The sequence below is a fragment of the Conger conger genome, chromosome 5 (genome assembly GCF_963514075.1).
Source record: "Conger conger chromosome 5, fConCon1.1, whole genome shotgun sequence".
NCBI lineage: Eukaryota > Metazoa > Chordata > Actinopteri > Anguilliformes > Congridae > Conger > Conger conger.
Window position 1 is genome coordinate 43677396 of NC_083764.1, and position 15435 is coordinate 43692830.

At 44.4% G+C, this 15435-nt stretch overlaps 2 protein-coding genes across 5 annotated transcripts in view; both read right to left on the minus strand.

Annotated features, from left to right (window-relative positions):
* Window positions 1-1107: 1107 nt before the first annotated feature.
* LOC133129396 (protein SNORC-like) lies at window positions 1108-8740 on the minus strand. Of its 2 annotated transcripts, none has more exons than XM_061243456.1 (3): window positions 8608-8740; window positions 4519-4689; window positions 1108-3364 (listed from the first exon to the last, which is right to left on the minus strand). In XM_061243456.1, exons 1-3 carry the CDS (start codon window positions 8678-8680, stop codon window positions 3255-3257), a joined length of 354 nt encoding a protein of 117 aa, XP_061099440.1. In that variant the 5' UTR covers window positions 8681-8740; the 3' UTR covers window positions 1108-3254. The 2 variants fall into 2 exon arrangements, with proteins under 2 accessions (XP_061099440.1, XP_061099441.1); XM_061243457.1 differs by lacking the exon at window positions 8608-8740 and adding an exon at window positions 5139-6854.
* A 1943-nt stretch (window positions 8741-10683) lies between these two features.
* gigyf2 (GRB10 interacting GYF protein 2) overlaps window positions 10684-15435 on the minus strand; it is a 26855-nt gene continuing 22103 nt past the window's right edge. For all 3 annotated transcript variants that reach the window (XM_061242296.1, XM_061242297.1, XM_061242295.1), the window contains 6 exons: window positions 14565-14792; window positions 13625-13824; window positions 13367-13515; window positions 12525-12781; window positions 11961-12108; window positions 10684-11247 (listed from right to left, as the gene is read on the minus strand). In XM_061242296.1, coding sequence (XP_061098280.1) covers window positions 11180-11247; window positions 11961-12108; window positions 12525-12781; window positions 13367-13515; window positions 13625-13824; window positions 14565-14792 — 1050 coding nt within the window. In that variant the 3' untranslated portion in view covers window positions 10684-11179. The remainder of the gene's footprint in view (window positions 11248-11960; window positions 12109-12524; window positions 12782-13366; window positions 13516-13624; window positions 13825-14564; window positions 14793-15435) is intronic.

The following is a 15435-nucleotide window of genomic DNA, read 5'->3' on the forward strand; positions in this document are numbered from 1 at the left end:
GCCATCTAGCTAAGCAAGAGATACAGCTGATAATTCATGGGGAAAAATACAGAATCTCAATTGAACGGTGTATATTATGTTTGTATTTTACGAATCCAATTAATTGTATGGAACCTTTTACTGCATGTACCAATTCGTCAGTCACATTATGTGGTTTTGGCACTAAATGTTTACATTTCTATTTATGCACTTGCATAAATATATTTATATAATATACTGCAATATATTTATATGTATTTACATGATTTATCTGAAATTGAGACTTTAATTGAGTGTTGTTTCCCTCGTAGTTTTAATACAAATAAATGGTAGTTTGTGTTATTGCAGGACTTACAATGTGTGATGGGTGTTTAGTGTAGTTTAAAGTGGATGAAATTGCGGTGGAAATTTAACACAACAGCAACAAAAAAATCAAATTTAATGCAGATAGGCCAATGAGAAATGGTGCAAAATATGAAAGGTTCCAGGGTTGGACTTGAAAGAACTAGGACTAAGGAAACTCTCATCAAGCACTGTGTCGCAAAACAGCCAATCTGTCAGACTGAACCACATCCTTTCTATGCAGGTGTGGTTTTTTTATTTACTGATTACTTTTAGCTCTGCTGGCACTGCTTTAGAATTGCTATATTCAAGTGCATATAGGGCATCCACAGACAGATCACTGTCTGGGATAGCTTCATGAAATAAGATGTTGAAATAAGATGTAATCTTATTTCTTTGAAACCAAGTACCACCTGCACTGGAGTGAATAGTCCACAACTATATGGTGTATAGAATACAGTACTGCATAGGCTACTGTAGTGTAATCACTATATAATGGTATGAAGACGGGGGAGGGTGAGCACCATTGTGGTTTTGCAGTCTCACTCTTCCAAGTACGCTACAGTTTACAGAACTTCTTTACATTTTTCTGCTGTATTTTTCAGTCATGTGGATGACCTACAATGCACATCAAAATAAGTACCTCATAAATCTGCTTCAAATTAAATATAGAATACTTGTTACACATAAGTGAAAAAACATGATGATTCACACAAAGGCAGTTTTCCAGCTCTACTGCAGGTTCCTTGTTTATCTGGTAGAGAAAATCACAGCTTTTAATATGGCTTGGGGAAAGAATTTGTGCAGTTTATTAGGAATCTATGGATGAACAGGGCATAAGCTATTCATGCCATAGTCTGGACGCTACATGGAACCAGAATGAAAACACAGAAGGACAATCAGGACACATACTGGCCCCTTTAACTTGTGTGGGGCATAACAATTCTGGATACGATTCAGAATCTCTGTTGATACTTTTCTGCAGGGACCAGTCAATCACACTCTGAGAACATTAAGTCTGAACATTCCAGAATGCTAATGCTGATTAAGAGTTCCTTTTGGTGGCTAAACATGCACATTATCAAATTGCTCTCAGTGGGAAATAACATTTGGCTCAGTTTCTCACTGTTCTTTATTTTGTTGAAAAGTTATTTATTGCTAATGGAAAAAAATATATAACATGACTCAATTCACAAGGCTTTTAAAATAATGTAGCTAGAGTACAGCAAAACTGTACTCTGTTGTGAAACTGTTGTGAGTGACCAGCTCACAGGAAGTTCAGATACGTATATATCAGAGGCAAACACACACATGCCCACCTACACAGGCATGCACTCACATACAAATACACACAGATACTTAAACTTAAACTCATGAAATTTGACTAAACATACTGCACATAAAAAGACAAGATATGAAGGGCATTTTCCTGTTAACCTTATAAGAGCTAACTTGCATTTAAGTTCTTAAAATAATTATGAAAGTTTAACCAAAAAACAGTACTGTCATACCGCATGTTACATTAATTGAAAACTTATCAATATTAATTATTATATCACGTGTATTAAAAGACCTTCTATGTATCACTAAATGTTAGAACATATTAGAATTTCTACTTCACTAAAGAAAAACCTGTACACTTTTATTTATACTTTAGTTTTTCTAAATTATTAACAGTCATAATGATCAAACATCACTAAGCTTGTTATAACATGTAGTAAAATACTTGATACAAAATATCACCCAGGCACAGAACTACTGAAGATCGATTCCAAACCAAGCATTTCTAAACACTTTTTTTGTGTCTTAATACTTATTTAATGTCTTAATACTTACTTAAACATTCTGCCAAATAATTTTGCGTTGACCTACAATTTCCTCCAAGAAAACTTCAATTTACCTATATGCATATTAATATTAATAATTTGTTCAAAATATTTTAGAATGTCTCTTCTTGGATTACTAAGAGGTGATTGGTATGAACACATTAATTACTGAAAGAGAGCACAAACATTGATCTTATGTAATATTAAGATATAACAGAGACATGATTGTGTACTAAAGACTTACCCAAATCTTACCTCAAGTGCAATACTCAACGGCTAAACAACTAAAATATCTCAGGCTCTCTCACTTATTAGTAAATTTCTAAAGATCTGAATATTTGCATGGTTAGCAGGTAAATGAAGGTAAATGTGCTCATGTTTCACATTTAATCCAAAATCAAACCTAATACACTGGCATAATTCATGAAAGGAAAGTACAAAAGGCTAAGGCTAGCAAGGATCCCACCATCTCAGACACATAAACCCATTCACCCATCGATATACATGCACAAGAAGACACGCACGCTCAGCTGCTTTAGCTTTCCCCAATACAAAAATAAACAAGGCTGGCATTCAAAATATCCAACTTGAGACACATGTGATGACATGTTAACTTTAGCTGCAAGTTGCAATGAGTTAACAGGCTTAACACTGAATGCAACTAAATTTGACCCTGCTCCCGAATGGCTCCCTTGTGAACCATGGGCCTGATTGGTCGTGGCAGGACATTGTGGGGTTAAGAGAGCATGCTCATGAAGACTTCTCCCACTCATTCCAACATCGCCAGCGGACGTCACAAGTCTCAGAATTGACGGACACTCCTGTCGGCCAGCCAGGTGTGGTCCTGACCCGATGACCCAATCCAATGACTCCTCCTCCTCCTCCTCCTCCTCCTCCAACTGGCTCAAGTCTAAATGGTCATGCAATCAGGAGGGCCAAGTGAGGTCTTGTTCATGTTCTTTCCCAAGTGATCTGTGTGAGCTTGTGTGCAGCGTGTGTGTGTGTGTGTGTGTGTGCGTGTGTGTGTGTGTGTGTGTGTGTGTGTGTGAGTGGAAGGCCGAGGGCTGATGGGTTGGAGTTCTTGGGGCAGTGATGGGGGAGGGACTCTTAGGCACTGGAGAACTTCCTGAGCATAATGACGATGAGCGCGAGAAGCACAGATGCTCCCAGGAACACGGCGATGACGATGGCGGTGATGGCACCTGGACCCAGCACTTCTGCAGACATTAGAGCACAGTGAGAATGCTAAATAACTGCATGCAGGTTGTATGAAACGGTCACAAAATACCGATCTCTGGGATAAATACATTTTAAGAGTTAGCCAAAAATACAGGTTGTGTGAACGATAAAATGGAGCAACCACGGTGTTCTAACAGTGAAGCCAACCGGAGGTCCGGCAACAGTGTGGCACATTTTCCACGCATTGTTAGGATCACTCACACATATAACACAAGGTCGATGTTGATGCTTAATAGAATGGGCCATTGTGTAAATGCACTTGTTGCCAGCAGATTGGGGCATCTTTCATTCCCCTGTCCACGGAGCATAAATAATCAGCAAAGGGTTTGAGGAGCAGAACACCTACCCATGTCACAGCCTTCTCAAGTCGTAAGATTTCAACCCAATCAATGATGTATGAAATATTATTTCAGCATCCCTCAAATACGTGGACTTTCTAGTGGAAGAGCAGTGTGGCATTTCTTCTGCAGAATTATCATACAAAATATAACCATCCAAATAGTGGAAATACCTCTATTTTATTAAACTGACCAATTCAACATTGGCAAGGGAGGGGGGTTATGTATATATTTTTGTGAGTTATTGAGTAGAGAAACTACTGATGAGTGTGCCTTCATAACAAGCATAGATTACCTGTAGCATGGTGGTTAAGGTACATGACTGGCATGATCCCTGGTGTAGCCACAATAAGCAATCTGCAATCTGCAAAAGCCACCATAAGATCTTGCTCAAGGTCCTTAACCCTGCATTGCTCTAGGGGAGGATTGTCTCCTGCTTAGTATAATCAACTGTACGTCGCTCTGGATAAGACATGGGGCGACATGGCTCAGGCCGTAAAAGTGGTCTTTTGGCAGTCGGAGGGTTGCCGGTTCGATACCCCGCCCGTGCTGTGTCGAAGTGTCCCTGAGCAAGACACCCAACCCCCAAATGCTCCTGACGAGCTGGTCAGCGCCTTGCATGGCAGCCAATCGCCGTTGGTGTGTGTGAGTGTGTGTATGAATGGGTGAATGAGAAGCATCAATTGTACAGCGCTTTGGATAAAGGCGCTATATAAATGCCAACCATTTACCATAAGAGCATCTGCCAAATGCCATTAATGTAATGTAATGCATAAAAGCAGCCATGCCCTTACCGTTGTCCTCATCCAAAGGCTGGAAACGGGTAATGTCCTCGTACTCTACGGTGAAGGCGTTGTCTGTGAGGTCATGGAAGGGGTCCTTGGTGGTGATATCATATGCTCCTCCCCCCGATGACGTGTCCTGGCTGTCCCTGTGTGGAGTGGGTACTGGATCTGCCACGGTTTCTATTGACAAGCATCAATGGATCAATTTACTGAATAATTTGGTTGTTTACAGTTTAGTAAGGGCTGCACACCATATAATGCTGAAATGGACAGATCAATGGTTCAACACTCTGGTTCTACCATAGAATGTAGAAACACAAACTGAAATACATAAAACCAAAAGCATAAACCCTGGAAAAAGAGGGGACTGGAATGAATGGGTTTTGAATTCAGTAACAAATTCAGAACCCTCTTGAGGCATCAGTGGTGGCTTGGAAACTCCCTCAATTACCCAAACCTCACGGAAGGGGGAGGGGCTTTCAAGTAATCAGGGCCTTTTGGTGGTTTGATGTGAAGAAATCAGTATAGTCTGTAGTGCGCCAATTGGCAGAGAGTAGCGAGTAGTGATTTGGCACATTAAGGCCACCTTTATTTGCAGTGTGAGTCTTGTACGAGCATTAGTCAAGTACTTTGATGATGCAGCGCAAAGCCTCTCAAACTTCCCATCCCGCAGCAGCGCAGGGGCGGTTGGTGAAAGATGCCTTTGTAGAGAACCGTTCCGGGCAGACCACCGGTAACCTTCACAGCCCTCTCCTGGAGCAGAGGGGCCACAAGATTCCTCACACCGACAACAGACGACCAATGAATCTCCTCTACCCAAATCCCATCACCATTACTACGGTCATAGTTTCACAAATATGCACAAATCATATACCCATACACAATCAGCTATATTGATATATTCTACTCTATATACTACATTATACAAAATATTGATACGGTTTTATTTGTTATGTTTGTAGAGGACCACACATTTAGTCATCTGGAAAAAGAGGCAAGGAAGGAAAGTTAATAACTTATTGCGTTTGATAAATATTAGGCCACCTGTGGGAAGCTACCCGAGGACAGCCTCCGACACCAGGCGACGAGAGCAGTTTACCGTTCGTCGCATCCCGCCGAAGCCTGCTTAAAACCGAGCCTGGCCCAATGTTTGCAGCCGGTCTGACTCACGGACCAGTGGAGTATTTTTATTAATAACATGTTTACTCTCTGCTCTGCAGGCTTCCTGTGTTGGAAGAGGCTGCAGGTATGTTGCCCGAGGCCTCCCCCCCCAGCCCTGGCCAGCCACCCCATCAATGCGGCCTTCACAGGAGGGGCACAAAAGGGCACTTGTGCCAGAGGGGGCGGCGTGCTCCGTCGCGCTGGCTTATGAAAGGATGAGAATCTGTGGAGAGAGTGTTCCTGCGGCAGGCTCGCTCGAAAAAGTGTTCTTGTTTGTGTAGCTACCAACGTTTTCTGTTTTTTGCGGTCTATTTCCGAGTAACGGCTCATTTTGTTCCCCTCCCAACTGCGATCTTCTTGCTTGCATCCAAGCATGGTCATACATATTTGTATTCACTTTCTTCTTTAATTCCAACACAATTTCTGTACTTTTCTGCCACCCATACAGTAAAATGGCCTCAAAGGCTGTATGGGTAATGGAGAAAAGATATTGGGTATTGAAAATGAGCCAATACCAAATATTCCTGTGATGGTACACCGGTGTTGCATTAACCTGTATCATCTTCTGCAGGTGGTAATCATACTTACAATTATTCCACCATATACCAGAGATATAGAATTGCTTATGTTGATTCATAAGATGAAAGAAAAAATGTGAAATGAGTAACTAAACAAATATTGGAAAAAAAGAAAAAAAAAAGAAAAATACCCTAAACCTATGCAGTGTCTGAACACCAAAGATCTGACCATGTATAGAGAAGCCCTAAGAACAGAACTGGGAACCAAAATACAAGAACAGAGAGGCACAGTAATAACTACTGCAGTATTACATTGCTTTAAAATTGGTACAATGACCCAGAACACTAATCTGCTTTTCCTCATAACGACGAGGGCCCTAGAAAGGCCCTATTTGGATAGATGGATGGATGAATGGACAAATGACGTTGTTAGTGTCTCATTGGCTAGGATTTCACAAACTCCTGGGGGATGACTCAGAACTCAAGTGGGCAAGACCCAAAATGTCAAAAGCCACTCCATCACCAGAGTGACACCAACCAAAGAGGTGTCCTATGTCCTCAGCTCACCCTACAGGCTGTGCAGGATACACCATTCCAGGGGTGGTGGGGGGACCAGGCCCGGGGGGGGGCAGGCCTGTTGTCACTACTATGTCACTGGCAAAATCCCTGTCTGCCCCTTCCCTGACACATTGGTGTGCCCCACCTCCGCTTTAGCCAAAGGTCTACGCAAAGAGCAAACATACAAGCTGTTCTCTCAGAGTGGGATATGCATGTATCCACACGCATCATATTTGTGCATATACGTAAAAACTCACATACACACCAAAATAAACAAGTGAACAGATATATCATTGTCTGGAACAAAGAGAGTAGATTTTGGCATGTTGCTGAGGAAAATCTTAACCGGGCAGTTCTGCACATTCATTCCGGCACATACTGTTGGCTCTTGTTGCCCCAGTAGTTTGACACGAATTGGCCACTGTAAATATTTGGACAGTTTCCCTCTCAGGCAGGAGATTGGTGGTGCCTCTTCCCACCAGCTTGCTTCAAGTCCAGCTGAAGCACCGTCAAGTATTTTATTAATAAAATCAGAATGAACTACCATTTCATTGTTGGTATCTCCAGTTTGGGGGTTTTAGTTACCACAGAAGAAGAAGAGCATGAACAGCAGTCTGTCTGCCTGGTGGACAGCATTCACTAAACCTCTCTGTTCCATTGCTCACATCACAGTTATGTCAGGAAACTTTGAGCTAGTTTTGTGAGTATGCAACCTGAGGCTCAGGGAATCTGTATACAGGTTTATGTAGGACAATAGTAAAGGGACAAAACAAGAAATTAGCTGGAGTCATTCATCCATATTTGTTAAGTTATTGCCTTTTCTTCAAACATAAATAATGGATTGGTTTCACAGACTGAGTTCAAATTCAGTTTTATATGGAGATTCTCTATTCAAAATAGAATTCCGTCCATGACTAGGCTTAATCTCTGTCTGTGCAACTGGCCCCAAGAAAACAGAAACATTTTTGAAAATACCTGTCCTTTCCTATAATCTATTAGATTACACTCAACTGTTAATGATCAATGCCAATAGTAATAGCAATAAGACAAATACTCATGAATACAAAGACAAAAAACAATTAATTATTTTTAACCAATAAAGAGATTGATAAAGGTTGCATCTCGAGGCAGTGACAGGTGATATGTGCCTTAGAAATTACTCAAACAATTGAGAGAAACAATCATATACACAACTAAATTACTTCCAAGAAAGGCAGTATCCGTTTACAGAACACTATCATCATTCCGTACCATAGTACAGTCAGTTCACATGGAGAGAATCAGAGTTATTACAGTTTCTAGTCTTTAATTGTGACTGCATGGCCCACACTTCAAGAGCCCAGAGACTGCCTTCACACTTCAAACACTTCAAACGCACATGAACACAACTAAATGCAGTGCAGTGATAAGAATCAAAATCCAGCCACAGCAGCAGCAGCAGCAGCAGCAGCAGCCGCCTAAAAACCGCTGGAACCTGAAGGTACTTCTAGTACAACTGGCTACCGGTAGAGCAAAAGTACGAAGCGCATTTCGAAATTCTGACAACACACAAAGAACAAGGAGGACCAAAAGCCTAAGGATTCCAAAAACGAACTATAAAAAAAAAAATCCTAATCCTGCAAGCAGCGCAAAAACCCTCGATAAAAATTTATCTAGAAAAGTCTATTTTCCTTCACGGCATTTCCCAGCCATGATGATTACTTTTACACTGTAAAACTAGAGATAATTTTCCCACACATTTTCTAGGAAAGCTATGGAAAACTACAGGAAAAATTGGGAGGTTAGTAATTAGTGCTTGGGAAGACCAGGACTGCACATCCACTAATATCCCTCCTCACACATGCACGGATAGCTGCCCTACCTGACAGAACGGGGTCCCAGTGCAGACTCAGGAGGGCCAGGATGAAGAGGGCGAGGATACTGCTGGGAGCCATGGCGACTGTCTGGAACCTGGAGGGAATCTCCTCTGCTTTCGGCGCACACGTCTGTGTAGACCGTCCTGGAAGGAGAGAAGTGGAGAGGGAGGGGGTAGAAAGAGTGAGAGGGAGGGAGGAGGGAGGGATAGAGAGTAGCTGAATGAGAGAGACGGGGAGGGGAACTGACGGTACAATATCAACTTTGTCAGTACCTGCAGTGACCGACTTCACAGGACATGCACGATGAAAGAAAAATGCTATCAGGCGTTCTCTTCACCACCAAATTCCCATTAGTGTTCATTTAGCGGCCCTCAGGTTTGTAACACCTGAATGTGTGATCAAACACTCCTACATTACAAACTTTCGAAAAACGAAATGGCGCATTCAATTCACATTGGCTTCTCTGAAACAAGGGCAGCTACTCATGCTGTATACATCACCCTGGATTCACACATTTCCTATGGATACAATTATTGCAAAGAACCAGTAATGTTATAGAACACCAATACGGCATTCACACAATTCTGTAGATCCTCCTTCAAGCCGAGTATTTTGTCTCTGCTAACCATTTCTCTGGAAAGGTACAGTTCAGGGAAGTACCGTGTCCAGTCTGCAATCAGCCAGATGATCTTTTGAACTAATTGGTACCTACAATAGATAACTGGAGTCTCAAGTACCAAGAGCTGTGTTGTGCTTACCAAGCAATGTTTTTCCCCTCTCCTCAAAAATCGCATGCCATCTGACGTTTTACCGTTTCGCATAAAACGGTAAAATGGCAAATGGTCGATGAGAATTGAAATGGACCTAGGTGAGATCTTGATGACACCTTTACCCTGAGCTTTTAAATCCCCGGTGTCCTCGAGGTGCGGTCCTTTTCCGCAGTGGAGGGGTCACCTCAGCGGACTCTTGACACCAGGGCTCCGAAGCTCCGTCGACAGGAGGGCGACCTCTTAAACAGCAGCCCTTTATACAAGCGGGCATTAACTCTCAAAGCAGTGTGAAGGCAACCGAGCAAATGAAGGCCTCGCTGCTGAAAGGACAGAGCAAGAGAAAGAAATCCTGTGTGTACCGGTGTATGACTGCGACTGTGCATGAAGAGGGTGCAGCCAAGGGGAGTATAGAGGTTTCATTATAATACAACACATTTTCTAGTTGAACATTCGCACATTAGGTCTGATGAGGTAAAAAAGAAAAGAAAATGGAGGCAGGGCCATTCCACTCTCGGTCCGGCAGTTCGCACATCAGCATGTGCGCTGGCTTCAGATGGAAAGTGCCCAATAAGCACTTAAAATATTTTCATATACCTCACGCAGGGCTGTCATTTACATAGACTATGCTGACTAAGGCCGTAATGCCTGGAAATAACACAGTAACAAGAGGTACTCTGAATATTTCCAATCGTTTTATTTCCTATAGAAAAAGTTAAACAGTGGCTCGATTAGAAAAAGGTCAGGGTTTATATACCGAACCGAAAAGCCCCTTCTACTGCTTTGTGATGTTTGTGTGTGCCATTCAAGTCTGTTCCATAGCACAGGGTGCAAATGAGCTGTGGAAAATCCCACGTTCCCCAAAAAAAGACCTTTTCTGTTTGTTTTAAATTCCATTTTTGAAAATATGCAGCACATAAAAAATTGGTACAATTGCACACACCCATGCATAAAATGGGAGTATATACTCTTTTTTTTTTTTATACAAAGTCAGATAACTTTTGTAAACCCATTCAAGAGGTCCGCTTCCTCCAAATAAAAAAGTATGACACCTCATTTCCATACTCTATAATACAGTTGCAGAATTGAAAGTTTATTCTTTTAAACAGGCTAGTATTTTACAAGAAAATGGATAACTATTGGAACTGTTGCATATGTCCTTAAAACAGGACATTTTTGATCAGTTTGCAAATCGTCTCCCACGAACAACTGGCAGAAAATGAATGAGGAAAAAAAAAAAAAAAAAAAAAAAAAATGGCAGCTCAAAAACGTTTAATAAATATAGCAAAAGGGGGGGGGGGGGGGGGGGGGGGGGCGTTCTTCCTTCTTCTAGACTCTTCCACCCCATGTCCAAACTGATCACACCGCACTCTGCTACTCCCAAAAAAAGGGAAGTCGACTCCACTACCCCTCCCCACCGTGTGTTGAAACCCTGGCCCTGCCTGTTAACGTCCCTTTGAGACGGGGGAGTAGGTTTTGACCTTCCAGGAGAACCGCGTTTAACGACCCCCGGGAGCTGAAGCCAGCAGTTGTCCATCCTCACCACAGCTTCAGTCAAGTTTGCCTCCGACTGGTTCCTATTGTCACTTCACCGAAAACACGGCGGTTGTGGTAGGCCCTTTTGACTGGGGGTGGAGCGGTTGCATCCCCCTCCAGACAATGAACTTAAAAAATAAAATAAAAGTGGGGAGGAATAAAAACATAAAAAGATCCAAAAAAAACAAAAAAACAACAGGTGATAGGACGACGTGGCAGCTGTCTGGGAGCACAGATATTCGGGCGGGGTTGACACCAGTCCCGTCCCACCGCCTCAAAAGTCCTCCACCGTCTCGATCTCCCCCATGTTCAACCTTTCTGATGAGGCGTTAACAGAAAAACCTGCAGGCAAAGAGTACACATTCAGTCATATGAACACAGAGATCACATAGTTGTCATATCTCAAGCGAAACCAGAAGAAAAACCCCTCACAACAACAAGCAGTAATGATGAAATTATACATACTGCGCACCACAAGGGCGCTACTTTGTCAGGGGTTTGATAAGGTTGTCAGGTTGAGAAATGAAGTTTGCAGATTTTAATCTCTCATCAGAAAGACCGCATGGCTAAAGGCACCGTGTAACTGCACTGGGGCACTAGGACCCATCTGAGGGAAAACCACCCACTACTGGCCAAACAATACGCTGTGAAAATCAGTTGGAATATTATTTTATTTTATTTTTTATTCATTGAAGGGACTCGAGGATATTCATCTTTCTTTGGGGTTGCGGGGGTGGGGGGGGGGGGGGGTTGGCTTCTCATGGTGATTTATAATGGTCGAGTGGCTATAAATCGGAGTCGCTCTGGTAACCATAAGACCTGGGTGTCAAATTCCAGTCCTGGAGGGCAGCAGTGTCTGCAGGTATTTGTGGTTTCCTTTCAGTCAGCAGCCAATTAAAGCCTCGAACAAGGTGTGTGGACTCTTTCGCCAACGAAGGACTTAGAAATGTATCTCGTGCCGAAACACACCAAGAACCAGCAGACACTGCGGCCCTCCGGGACTGGAGTTTCACACCCCCGTCATAGGAGTTCCTCCACCGAGCCGCGGTCCTCACCTAGCAGGCTGGGGTCAGCTCGTACCATCTTCTGCTTCTTCTTCTTCTTCCCTGATGTGACCGTCTCAAAGCGGGCCTGCTGCAGGCTGCTGTGATTGGACTGGAAAATTGACTGATTGCCTGGCTGGTTCCCGCCCCACACCGAATCCTGAAATAAAACCGAGACAAATGACAGGTCAAAGGGGCAAGCACTCCCACACGATTCCGTAACCGCGTATAAAATGGCTACAAAGAACCGACACCAGTAAATATTTTGTGGCACGCACACATAGTCATACACTTATAATATATCGTCAGATGCATTTACATACAAAAGTAATCACCTTGCTCGATCATCACGTGTGCACATGCAGGTGTTTTCAGAAACACCTCAGGTGATGAAAGTACCCCTACCTTTATTTTAGTTTAATTTATTTTTTAAACAAATTGAGCATCGGTACTTAAATAATGCATTTAGAAATCCATTATGTCCCATGGAATAATCTTCTACTTTACATAAGGTTTTTTCCTCTTTAGGTCAATTGTGAGCTGTCCACCTATCCTCCCAGTCTTGTTTCCCCTCACCGGCTGCTGCTGCTGCTGCTGCTGCTGCGGTTTCTGCTGGGGCGTTTGCCGCGCGGGCTGCGTTAGCGGTTGTGGCTGTGCCTGTGGCTGTGGCTGTGCCTGTGCTTTCTGGTGGTTGGCGTTCTGATTGGCACGGCGCTCCAGAAAGTCCTTGGCGAATTCCTTGGATTCGGGCGTGTCTCCGAGGTAGGCTCTGACATAGTCATGCACCTCGTACGGCGACTCCACCTCTTTCAGAAACGACGTGAACGTGGGCACTGCCGGGGCAGAGGAGAGGGGTTCAGACCAAGCTCGTTTTGTGACAACAAATGTCTGTCTTACGGAGGGCAACGCTAAAGAGGATTCCTGGTTTACTAGTCCCAGTGCCTGTGCGTGTGCGTGCAAGCATCTCTCACCATTCTGGTTGTTGGCAATGCTGAGCTTGTGTGTGCACACGTGTGTTTGTGTGTGTATGTATATGTGAGTCACCATCCAGGTTGGTGAGTGAGTCTCAGCATCCAGGTTGTTGGCGGTGTTGCGTGTGCGTGTGGGTGTGTGTGCGTGCACATGTGTGACTCACCATCCAGGTTGTTGGCAGTGTTGCGTGTGCGTGTGGGTGTGTGTGCGTGCACATGTGTGAATCACCATCCAGGTAGTTGGCAGTATTGCGTGTGTGTGTGTGTGTGTGTGTGTGTGTGTGTGTGTGTGTGTGTGTGAGAGAGAGTGCGCACGTGTGACTCACCATCCAAGTTGTTAGCCGTGTTGCGTGCATGTGTGAGTGTGAGGGAGTGTGTGTGTGTGTGTGTGTGTGTGTGTGTGTGTGTGTGTGTGTGTGTGAGAGAGTGCGCACACGTGTGACTCACCATCCAGGTTGTTCGCGGTGTTGAGCGTATGCAGGGTCTGCTCACACCACTGTGTGAACCCGTCCTGAGCCTGATTCAGCCCCTGGAACAGCTTCAGCAGCTTCACTTCCTCCTCCACCTTCTTATTGGCCCGGCTGCTCGAGGAGTGGCTACACACAGACACAGACACAGACACAGACACACAGCCCAAGGTTAGCCAGCGAATCGTCCCCGCCCTCTTGTGCCCCATGCCAGTGAAGTGAGGACTGAGCTCTGTACCTAGCGTTGGCGTTGCTCTTGTTCTTCTTGGCGGTGTTTTTCTGCAGAGGGGTGGTCGCCGCCTCCTTCACTGCCTCGTCCCAGAAGCCCAGGTTGGCGTTGCTGGCGTCGGCCGGGCTGCTCCAGATGTTCCCGGCGTCCGAGCCCCACTGCGGGCTGCCGCTGCTCACCGACCCCCACACGGAGTGACTGCTGCTGCTCTGTTACCACGGCAACAACAAACCGACAGGTCAGCTCTGCTCACCCCCGAGGGACAGTCTACCAGCTTTGACGCATTTTTATCACCAAGCAGACAACCCAGTACAACGAGTGACCGTTATACACAGAGGTCAGCAAAATGTAATAAGGCAAGTGTAATAAACAAAGATTTATTTTATACATCAGTAGTTGAGGGGAAAAAGATTTTTTTGTTTTTTTAAGATTGCAACAGCGATGACTGATGACCCAGACATCAGCCACAACAAAATAATTACTCCTGTTTATTAGAGCCAATAATATTTCAGTGTCTGACGTGTTGTGTAAATATCATGTCAGAGAATAAAATATACATAGACTATTTTGTTGTGGTTCAAGTCTGGGCCATTGCTGGTAGCAGTGCGACATGCAAAGCAAAAGTGGCTCATTTGAATGCAAAGCTGTCACGCTCCAGCTAGCTTCCTCACCATGAGTAAATCAAAACTGAAATCTCTCCCAGGGTTCTCTAACAGCAAAATCATTATTTTCAGCTTATTTCATCACATGATGATACTGTGATGCGAACGCACGTGTTTCTTCCAACTTCTGTCAAATGTCATAATAAAATTACAAACGACATACATTCAATTATGTTGAGTTGGAATTATATGGCAAAAAGTTATTTATTTTATTTTTATTTCATTATTAAAACGATTTATTTCTTTTTTGCGTTCTACGCGGGTGCCGTTGGGCGTGCAGGGCTTACGGTGCGGCTGGGCTGGGGACAGCCTGACGGCGGAGCCTCCTTCCTCTGCTTCATCTGCTGGGCCTCCTCCCGCTGGATCTCCAGCAGGGACTTGGGCGTGGCGGGGGGCTGGCGGGCGCCGCTGCCCCAGCCGGGGAGGCGAGACTGGGCCTGGGCCTGGGTCTGCTGCTGCTGCTGCTGCTGCTGCTGCTGCTGGATGGCTCTCATCAGCTCCTGCTGCTGCCGCCTCTGTGGGGCCCGGAACACCGGTCACACTCTGTGTGTGAGTGTGTGTGTGTGTGAGAGAGAGAGTGAGTGAGTGAGTGAGTGTGCGAGTGTGTGTGTGAGAGAGTGAGTGAGTGAGTGAGTGTGAGAGAGTGTGAGAGTGTGAGAGTGTGAGTGTGAGTGTGAGAGAGTGTGAGTGTGAGTGTGAGAGAGTGTGAGTGTGAGAGAGTGTGAGTGTGAGTGTGAGAGAGTGTGAGTGTGAGAGTGTGAGTGTGAGAGTGTGAGAGAGTGTGAGTGTGAGAGTGTGAGTGTGAGTGAGTGTGAGTGTGTGTGTGTGTGTGAGAGCGAGAGTGTGTGTATGTGTGTGAGTGTGAGTGAGTGTGAGTGTGAGTGAGTGAGAGAGTGTGAGTGTGAGTGAGAGAGTGTGAGTGTGAGTGAGAGAGTGTGAGTGTGAGAGAGTGTGAGTGTGAGTGTGAGAGAGTGTGAGTGTGAGTGTGAGAGAGTGTGAGTGTGTGTGTGAGAGCGAGAGTGTGTGTATGTGTGTGTGTGAGTGTGAGTGAGTGTGAGTGTGTGTGTGAGAGCGAGAGTGTGTGTATGTGTGTGTGTGTGTGTGAGTGTGAGTGAGTGTGAGTGAGTGAGAGAGTGTGAGTGTGAGTGAGAGAGTGTG

Excerpts from the sequence above, each read along its gene's own strand:
- LOC133129396 (XM_061243456.1), bottom strand. The coding sequence starts at position 8,680 with ATGGCTCCCAGCAGTATCCTCGCCCTCTTCATCCTGGCCCTCCTGAGT. Across the intron at positions 4,690-8,607 it reads CTGGGACCCCGTTCTGTCAG|AAACCGTGGCAGATCCAGTA; the intron begins GTAGGGCAGCTA and ends GCTTGTCAATAG. Across the intron at positions 3,365-4,518 it reads GCCTTTGGATGAGGACAACG|AAGTGCTGGGTCCAGGTGCC; the intron begins GTAAGGGCATGG and ends TAATGTCTGCAG.